This window comes from Callithrix jacchus, chromosome 6, assembly GCF_049354715.1.
Source record: "Callithrix jacchus isolate 240 chromosome 6, calJac240_pri, whole genome shotgun sequence".
In the NCBI taxonomy this organism is placed as follows: domain Eukaryota; kingdom Metazoa; phylum Chordata; class Mammalia; order Primates; family Cebidae; genus Callithrix; species Callithrix jacchus.
The window spans coordinates 130,847,365-130,857,386 of NC_133507.1; the positions used below are offsets into that span (position 1 = coordinate 130,847,365).

Sequence of the window (10,022 nt, forward strand, 5' to 3'; positions counted from 1 at the left end):
CTACCCAGCTACTGAGACCCAAAAAAATTCATGAGGCCCTCACCTTCCACATCATCTCCTCCACACACCTGGCTGCCTGTGCAGGAAGGGTGGGCTGAGAAGTGAGCCCTGACTTGCCCCTTCCTCTCAGCAGAGGTGCCAGGAACATTGCAGGACAAGTCTGCACTGAAACTAGGGTTGGTATGGGCAGGCCATGGTAGGTGCCCAGGCAGGGAAAGGGTATGGCCCCTCTGCCTCCCCTCACCTGCCTCAAGAGTCTGCCTGCTGCCTGATGCATCAGGCTGGGGTGGCAGTGGTGAAGGGATACAAGCAGAGGGGGCCAGTCTGAGGACAGTGCTGCAGACCCCATAGTCACCTAGACCCCCAGCACACAACCCCTCTCCAAGTCCATCTCTCAAATGCAAGCTGCCCAGACATCCAGACGCAGAGAACCCCCTCTCCTGGCTGCTGCTCACACCTCCCCATCCCCACTCCGAAGGTGGAGTCGCCTAAGCCTGCTCCACACTTCCAGACAGAGGGTCTGGGTGGCCTCCAACCATCCAGGTGCCATGCAGGAGGCCACAGCAGCCCCGACCAGACAGCAGAGGGAGGAAAAGAGGTTCTAAGCCCACCACTCACCGCCACACTTCATGTGCCCCTCCACCCTTCTTATTTTCAAAGCATAAACCTCAAAGAAAGCAGACAAGATACTACAGAGGCTATCATCTACCCTTCACCCAGATTCACCAATCAACTGTTACCACGTGGCCATGTTAATTTGCTTTCTTTGCTTTTCTCCTTTCTTGCTCTGTCACCCAAGCTAGAGTACATGACGCCATCCCGGCTCACAGCAGCCTAGACTTCCTGGGCTTAAATGATCCACCCACCTCAGCATCCCACGTAGCTGGGACTACAGGCCACAGTGCCTAGCTAATATTTTTATTTTTTGTAGAGACAGTGACTCACTATGTTGCTCAGTCTGGTCTCGAACTCCTACCCTCAAGTGATCTTCCCACCTCAGCCTCCCAAAGTGCTGGGATTGCAAGTACGAGCCACCATGCCCAGTCACTTTTCTTTCTATACAAACAGTTCCTGCACTTGAATGTTTGCCCAACCAACTGAAGGGAAGTAGCAGAAGGTCACTGGGATGACCTTCATCCAGAATGCTTCACCCCTAAATACTGCAACACATTCCCTAAGAACAAGAACGTGCTCCGAAATCCCCGTGATACTGTGAGCACCCTGATCCCTTTAATACATATTTTAAATACCATCTGACACATGGTCCACATTCAGATATCCCCGGGTATCCCCCCAGTGCACTTTCCATCCGGGCCATCTGCTTTTCAGTCTAGGATCCAACTGTAGTTCACATATCGCTTCTGATGGTCAGGTCTCTTCTTCCTTTAGTCCAGAACGTTCCCCACCTGCCTACTAATCAGTGTCTTCCTTTTTTTCTTCTTTCTTGATATTGGTATATTTTTAAGAGTGAAAACCAATCACTTGGAAAATCCCCCCACCCCACCCCCTACACCGCATTCATCCGTTTCCTTGTGATGACATTCAGGTGAAACGCTGCTCTGGTGAGAATCCGGCACCTTCTGACCACATTACAGCTGTGGTAAGCTTGACCGCTGGGTCTGAGTCACGTTTGCCAGATCTCTTGGAAAGAAAGGTCACTTTTCTCTTAGTCATCTGCAGGGCAATCACTGTCATTGTGGCAAGGCAAAAAGTTGCTGAACTTTCTGCACAATGCCCTCACCATCCATCATTCTTTGCTGTTCAGCGTGAGGTCTGCAGGCAGCTGCATCCCGGTCTTCTGAGAGAGAACCTGGGGGAGAGAAAACACTGCAGACTGGCTGACCCAGAGTGTTCCCTTTAACAGGTCCCCCTGGTGCACTGTATGTGCAGTGAAGCCTGAGAAGTACTGCAGTCGCATCTTGGCTGGAACCCACTGTCACCCAGTCTCCTCCACGTGACCCGGCATTCCACAAAGATGAGCTTCCCCTAGTCTTCCCTTTGCGAGGAGGGCAGTGGGGATATCATGAGTGCTTCATTCTGCATTCATTATTCTTTTTGATGCTCAAACATCCCAAGTACAACCAGTGGAAGATTTCGAACACGTGCCCACTCATCTGCGAGCGCATCATTACTTTCTGCCACTACCAGATGCTCTGGACTCAGCCTGCACTGTCCCTGCCCCAGCCCTGGAATCTGCCATGTCTCCAAGGAACCCTGATTTCCTTTAGTGAAGAGGCGTGCTCACTGCTCTTAGGTATTTCACCTTTACACCATTCTCAGAGCCGCAGATTATTACCCCTACTTTAGAGATAAGAAAGGGAAGGCTGAGGCACTAAGGGATTTGGCTCTGCAGCTAAGAAGCAGCAGAGCCCAGATTCTGTGGCTTCGTGGTGGCAGCAAACAAACATCATCATGCAGGTCTGTCTGCTTTGAGAAGTAGGAAGGGAGACAGACCCACGGCCAAGCAGCTGCCCTCTGGTCCCTCACAGTTCCTTCAGAGGCCACACTGCCTATGGGCAGTGACTGGTGGCACCAGGCTGGTGACTGCACAAGAGGCAGCTTCCTGGTCTCATCCAGCCCTGGGAAACTCGGTCTCCCTCCTCGGAGCCCAGTGATGTCACATGTACAGAGGTGTCGGCAGCTTCAGAGCAGCAGTGATTAACCCAGAAGCTAACACTCTCCCAGAAGCTAATTCTCTAGTGATGAATTAGGCCTTATTCTCCCCCACAGAGCTGCTGCTGCACTCTCAGGTTGGGAGGGGAGGGCACCCAGACCTGCAGCCAAGGACAGAGGGGCTAGAATGGGGGTCCCAGCCTCCCTGGGAAAGCTATGGGCAGCTGGGCCCCTTACAGCAGCCCCGGGTGTGGCAGCAAAGGAGAGAAGTGGCCCAGGTTCCTGCCAGGGAATGGAGCCCAAGGGCACTGGGGAAGTGAGTCCCAGGAAGCAAGCCCAGAACACACAGCACACTTCTTAGCAGCTAGCCACACCCTTAGCAGTTTTGCCTTCCAACCTGCCAAAGGCACAGTGACTTTAAAGGTAAGTGAACTCCATCCCAGGAGGCAAGAATGCTCCCCAGCCTTCAGGGCTCCACACAGCAGCACCAGCTCAGCCATGCACCTGCAGCAGGCACCCCCAGTATGAGATGACGCCCACACACTCTCACACACACCCTCCCTGGCACAGCCACCTGTCCATGGCCCTCCAGTCGTTCCTGGGTATACTAGGAAGGTGGCAGGAAACACAAAGAAGCCACAGAGACAAGCAAGAGACAGGGGGAGGTCAGGGGAGGCCGTGGAAGAGCCCGGAATGAGGAAGGAGCCTGAGAGAAAACCAGAGACGTGGAAACCAAGAGCTAGCTCAGGGCAGCAAGACGAACCCCCGCCAGGAAGGGCCCAGCACTCTGGGGTAGTGAGGCCCACCCCCTCAGCTCTCACACTCAGGGCTGCCCCAAAAGGGGGACCTGAGCCAGGCCTCAGCCCTCTTCCCTGGCTCCTCTGTGCCTCCATACCTAGGGCCTCCTTGTCCCTCGGGCTGGATATGAAGTGGTGGCAGGAGGGGCTAGCTCTGGGAACAGGCATCTGTCAACCTGCCCTCCCTCAGGGTAGATGCTGCCAGCTCAGCTGTCACTCCAGAGGGGACCCCTCCCCATCAAATTTCTTCCCTATGAGCCCAGCTGAGGGCCCCACACATGCCCCTCAGGCTCAGTTCCACAAAGCTCACAGCACAAGGTATGACCACCAGGGAATCTCTCCTCCAAGGGCTCACCTTGGGCAGCCCACCGCCCTTGAATCCCCTCCCCATTGGCTGATATCCCTAGGCCACCCCAAGGTGGCAACTGTTGTTCCCATTTCATAGATGAAGAAACGGAGGTCAGGGCTGTCACTCAGCTAAGGAGCAGCACAGCCAGGACACCACGTCTGATCAATTCCAAAGCCCAGACTCAACTTTTGACTCCCAAACTGGGGCACACAGACACTGCGGGGAGCGGGCTGTGTGTCTGGAGCTTGCTGAAGAAGATTCACACTCCATCTTGCTTTGATTCAAAGATCGAACCGGTAAAGAAAACACTTTTGGCCAGACCTGCCTCCGCCTCTTGAGCGGACAGGTGGCATCGGGGACTCCCGGCCCCCCTCCTTCCACCCGAATGTGGCCAGCAGCCGTGGCGGGATGGACAATGAGACGGGCACGGAGTCCATGGTCAGCCACCGAGGGGAGCGTGCCCGCCGCCGGAACCACAAGGAGGCTGCCCGGACCAATGGGTACCCGAGGGGAGACCGGCGGCGGGACGTGGGGCTGCCCCCAGACAGCACGTCCACTGCCCTGAGCAGCGAGCTCGAGTCCAGCAGCTTTGTGGACTCAGATGAGGATGGCAGCACGAGCTGGCTGAGCAGCTCCACCGAGCAGAGCAAGTCATCCAGGCTCATCCGGAAGCACAAGCTCCGGTGGAGGAAGCAGCGCCTGCGGCAGACGGACCGGGCCTCCTCCTTCAGCAGCATTACGGACTCCACCATGTCTCTCAACATCGTCACCGTCACGCTCAACATTGAGAGACACCACTTCCTTGGCATCAGCATCGTGGGGCAGAGCAACGATCGCGGAGATGGCGGCATTTACATAGGTTCCATAATGAAGGGCGGAACAGTGGCCGCTGATGGTCGAATTGAGCCCGGGGACATGCTGCTGCAGGTAAATGATGTGAACTTTGAGAACATGAGCAACGACGACGCTGTGCGGGTTCTTCGGGAGATTGTGTCCCAGACAGGACCCATCAGTCTTACCGTGGCCAAGTGCTGGGACCCAACAGCCAGAAACTACTTCACCGTCCCAAGGGCTGACCCGGTGTGGCCCCTCGACCCTGCTGCCTGGCTGTCCCACAGGGCGGCACTGACAGGAGCCCTGCCCCGCTACAGTAGGAGCCCCTGCTCCAGCACCGTCATGCGCACAAGCTCCTCCTCACTAACCAGCTCCGTGCCTGGCGCTCCACAGTTGGAGGAGGCGCCGCTGACGGTGAAGAGTGACATGGGCGCTGACGTCTGGGTCATGCAGCTGCCGGACTCGGGACTGGAGATTCGTGACCGCATGTCCCTCAAGATCACCATCGCCACACCGTCATCGGAGCGGACGTGGTGGACTGGCTGTACACGCACGTGGAGGGCTTCAAGGAGCGTTGGGAGGCCTGGAAGTACGCCAGCAGCTTGCTGAAGCACGGCTTCCTGCGGCACACGGTCAAGAAGATCACCTTCTCCTAGCAGTGCTACTACGTCTTCGGGGACCTGTGTAGCAATCTCAGGGCCCTGAACCTCAACAGTGGCTCCAGCGGGGCCTCGGATCGGGACACGCTGGCCCCGATGCCCCACCCGACCACCACCCCCTGGCCCCTGGGTCAGGGCTACCCCTACCAGTACCTGGGACTCCCGCCCTGCTTCCCACCTGCCTACCAGGACCCGGGCTTTAGCTATGGCAGCGGCAGCACTGGGAGACAGCAGAGTGAAGGGAGCAAGAGTAGCGGGTCTGCCCGGAGCAGCCGCCGGGCACTGGGCCGTGAGAAGGAGCGTAGCGTCGGGTGGCATGAGCTGGGGGCAGCGGCAGCGAATCGGACCACACGGCACCGAGTGGGGTGGGCAGCAGGTGGCGGGAGTGTCCAGCTGGCCAGCTCAGCCGAGGAATAAGCCCACGCAGTCAGGCTTCAGCCACTACCCCGGGGCTTCCCACACCCCACCCCGTGACCAAGGCCTATATGGTGGTCGGGGGCCTGCCTGTCCGGGAGCTGGCCACCATCCCCCCAGAATTGACAGGCGCCGCCAGTCCTTCCAAAAGGCCATGGGGACCCCCTGCGAGTTTTTCGTGGACATCATGTGATCTGTGTGCGTGCCCACAGTCCTGCCTGGGGCAGGGAGCTGGCGGTCCTGGTGCATGCAGAGCTCGAGAGGGTTAGCCTTAGTGGAGGCAAGCTGGACCATCGCAGTCACCTGCCTGGCAGCCCGGCGGCTCCAGCTCCTGGAAGCAGCTGTGTCTGAGCAGCCGCGTTGGGGTGTTCCCTCTTTGCTCCTCAGTGAGAGCCTCCGGGACCTCCCAACCCCTTGTGTCTGGTGGTGACCCCTCCTAGGACGAGGAAGACCCCCTTGGGCTCCGGGCTAACCCCCACACCTCCTGCACAGTGGTGCACAGGCCCCCTGAGGGACCCATGAGGTGCACCCCTGCAGTGCACAGGCCCATCCCTCTGACCCTGATGGGGCCTCCTGCAGGTGGAGCAGAGCCCCCAGGTCCCTCCTGCTGTCTGGGGAAGGGATCTAATTTATTTATTTATTGCCTGGCCGGTGCCTCAGTGGAAGAGGTGGCCCTACCAGCTGTCCTACCTGCCCCACCCTTTGGAGCAGCCTGCACCTTCCCACCTCTCCTTCAGCCACCCAGTCGAGTCTGAATGTGTGGAGGATGGGACAGAAAGACGAGGGCTGGACGTCCTGCCCACCGCATCCCAGCCAGGGCAGAGAGGGTCTGTGGTCCTCGGGGTCAAGGGGCCCTGATGTGCACAGCTGCTGCAGGGAGAGAGGTCTTGGGGAGATGAGCGGTCAGCTGGCCCATCCTTGGTGAACGCACACACACTGCCAGCACGCACCATGGCCCGCACACACTGGCCCCCACTGTCTGCGCTGTAGATAATGTATCAAAGTCCCAGCGTCTAGATGGTTAACATAGAGCTGCTTCTGTGTAAAAAAAAAAAAAAAAAAGAACTTGCGTTATGTACCTGAGGGCTACCCGGGTGCTCCTGTATTCCATGCATATATATTTAGGATCATTAGTGCTTCTTGTTGCATTGATCCTTTTACCTTTGTGTAATCCCCTTCTTAGTCTCTTTTGATCTTTGTTGGTTTAAAGTCCATTTTATCAGAGACTAGGATTGCAACTTGGGCTTTTTTTTTCTCTCTCTCTCTTCATTTGCCTGATACATCTTCCTCCATCCCTTCATTCATTTTTAGCATATGTGTGTCCTTGCACATGAAATGGGTTTCCTGAATACAGCACACTGATGGGTTTTGACTTTTATTCAATCTGGCAGTCTGTGTCTTATAATTGGGGCATTTAGTTCATTTACATTTAAGGTTAATATTGTTATATGTGAATTTAATACTGCCGTTTTGATGCTAGCTGGCTGTTTTGCCCTTTAGTGGACATTTTCTTCATTGTATTGATGGTCTTTACCATTTGGTACATTTTTGGAGTGGCTGATACTGATGGTTCCTTTCCTTGATTAGTGCTTCTTTCAGGAGCTCTTGTAAGGCAGGCCTGGTGGTGAGAACATCTCTCGGTAATTGCTTGTCCATTATGGACCTTCTTTCTCCTTCGAATGTGAAGCTTAGTTTGGCTGGATGTGAAATTCTAGGTTGAAAATTCTTTTCTCTAAGGATGTTGAATACTGGCCACCACTCTCTTCTGGCTTGTAGGATTTGTGTGGAGAGAGCCACTGTGAGTCTGGTTGTCTTCCCTTTGTGGGTAACCTGACCTTTCTCTCTTGCTGCCCTTAGCATTTTTCCCTTGATTTCAACCCTGGTGAATCTGACGATTATGTGCCTTGGGGTTGCTCTTCTTGAGGTGTATCTTTGTGGTGTTCTCCATACTTCCTGGACTTGAATGGTGGCCTGCCTTGCTAGGTTGGGGAAGTTCTCCTGGATGATATCCTGAAGAGTGTTTTCCAGCTTGCATTCATTCTCTCCGTCACATTCAGGTAAGCCTATCAAATGTATATTAGGTCTTTTCACATAATCCCATATTTCTTAGAGGCTTTGTTCATTTCTTTTCACTCTTTTCTCTCTACTCTTGCCTTCTCCTTTTATTTCATTGTGTTGATCTTCAATCTCAGATATCCTTTCTTCTACTTGGTCAATTCAGCTACTGAAACTTGTGTATGCTTCGTGAAGTTGTCGTGCTGTGTTTTTCAGCTCCATCAAGTTGTTTCTATTCTTCTCTAAGCTGTTTATTCTAGTCAGCGTCTCATATAACCTTTTTTCTAGGTTCTTAGTTTTTTTGCACTGGGTTAGCATATGTTCTTTTAGCTCTGAGAAGTTTGTTATTACCCACCTACTGAAGCCTGTTTCTGCCAGTTCATCAGGTTCATTCTCCATCTATCTTTGATCCCTAGCTGGTGAGGAGTTGTGATCCCTTGGAGGAGGAATGGCCTTCTGGTTTTTGGTGTTTTCTTCCTCTTTGCACTGGTTTCTTCCCATCTTAGTGGCTTTATCTACTAGTGGTCTTTGTAGTTGGTGACTTTCAGGTGGGGTCTCTAAGTGGACATCCTTTTTATTGATGTTGAAGCTATTTCTTTCTGCTTCTTTAGTTTTCCTTCTAACAGTCAGGCCCCTCTGCTGCAGGATCACTGGAGGTCCACTCCAGATCCCACTCACCTGCAGATCACCCACAGGGGCTGCAGAACAGCAAGGGTTGCCGCCAGTTTCTTCCTCTGCTATCCTCATCTCAGAAGGGTACCCACCAGATGTTGGCCTGAGTTTTCCTTTATGAGGTGTCTTTTTGGGGGTATGGGGCTCAGAGAGTTGCTTGAGGAGACAGTCTGTCCCTTCTAAGAGATCAAGTGCTGTGCTGGGAGTTCTGTTGTTTTGTGCAGAGCTGATGGGCTGGTACCTTGAAGTCTGTTGGAGGTGAACTCATAACCGCCTGTTTTCCAAGGTGCTCTGTCCTAGGAAGGTCAGCTTTATTTATAAGTTTCTGTTGTGCTGCTGCCTTTTTTCATAAATGCCCTGCCTGGCACGGAGTAGTCTGCATTGGTAGTGGCAGACTGCCTTGGTAGTGGGGGACACCCTTCCCCTGACTGAACTGTACCATCCCAGGTCCAGCTGCACTTGTTTTGAAACTATTAATCCAGAGTGTTTCCGATTTCTTGTCTTGTGGGGGTGGTACCCATCAGGCCAGATCACCTGGTTCCCTGTCTCAGCCCCCTCTGTTTCAGTTGAATGGGCAGCTCTGTCTCCCAGGCATTCCAGGCACCAGTTGAAATGGCCACCCAAACTTGTGTGAGTTTCTTTGTGCTGACCCAGCACTGGCTGCAACTGCTGAAATGAAAACTCATGGCGCTTTTCCGCTCAGGAATCTCCTAGTCTGTGGACAGTGAAAACTTGTTTGGAAATGCAGTGAGCACTCACCCTCTGCGCTGTTCTCACTGGGAACTGCACTCCGGAGATGTTCCTATTCAGCCATCTTGGACACTCCCTAATCTCTTGATTTCTAAGAAAAACTCAATAAGTCATATCTTATTTATCATTCATATTTTGAATTAAAGGCTTTTTTTGTATTATATATTCACAGCACAGACATAACTGTGATTTTCTGGAGGATCACTAGGAGTAGCATCAGATGACCTAGGGAAAATTCTTCACAATATACTGTACACACACACACACACACACATACACCTATATACGTGTATATATATACACACACACGTGCACACACGTTTATTTTGAAACAGAGTCTCACACTGTCTGTCACCCAGGTTGGAGTGCAGTGGCATGATCTCAGCTCACAGCAACCTCCACTTCCTGGTTCACATGATTCTCCTACCTCAACCTTTTGAGTAGCTGGGATTACAGGTGCACACCACTATACCTGGCTAATTTTTTAATTTTTAGTAGAGATGAAGTTTCCCTATGTTGGCCACACTGGTCTTGAACTTCTAATCTCATGATCCATCCACCTCAGCAGCTGGGATTATAGGTGAGAGCCACTGGGCCCAGCCACATGTACAAGTGCAGTGCTACATACAACACTGAACATTACACTGTGCTGGGGTTACAGGCATGAGCCACCAGTGCCCAGCCACATATTTTTTGTGTTTCTCTTTTTAAGAATCCTGATCTTAAATGAGTTCAAAGTTTTATGTAGAAGTGCAATGCTTAGATGCAGATGTGTACATATAGAAGGATACAATACTTAGATTTAACAGTAATGAATAAATGTAATTCTTATAACTGACTATAAAAGTGTTATAAAAGTTGTATATTGATAAAGCATTC

At 52.8% G+C, this 10,022-nt stretch overlaps 1 protein-coding gene and 1 pseudogene across 2 annotated transcripts in view; one reads left to right on the forward strand and one right to left on the reverse strand.

Annotated features, from left to right (window-relative positions):
- Positions 1 to 1,695, reverse strand: part of LOC100392436 (myc box-dependent-interacting protein 1-like) — a 31,802-nt gene extending 30,107 nt beyond the window's left edge. Inside the window, 1 exon segment of the mRNA XM_078375637.1 lies at positions 1,594 to 1,695. Within this exon segment, the coding sequence (XP_078231763.1) occupies positions 1,594 to 1,695 (102 nt within the window).
- Positions 1,696 to 4,098: 2,403 nt separating this feature from the next.
- LOC100392800 (segment polarity protein dishevelled homolog DVL-1 pseudogene) lies at positions 4,099 to 5,947 on the forward strand (annotated as a pseudogene). Its single transcript, XR_013519226.1, has one exon. The product of XR_013519226.1 is annotated as a segment polarity protein dishevelled homolog DVL-1 pseudogene (transcript).
- Positions 5,948 to 10,022: the final 4,075 nt, after the last annotated feature.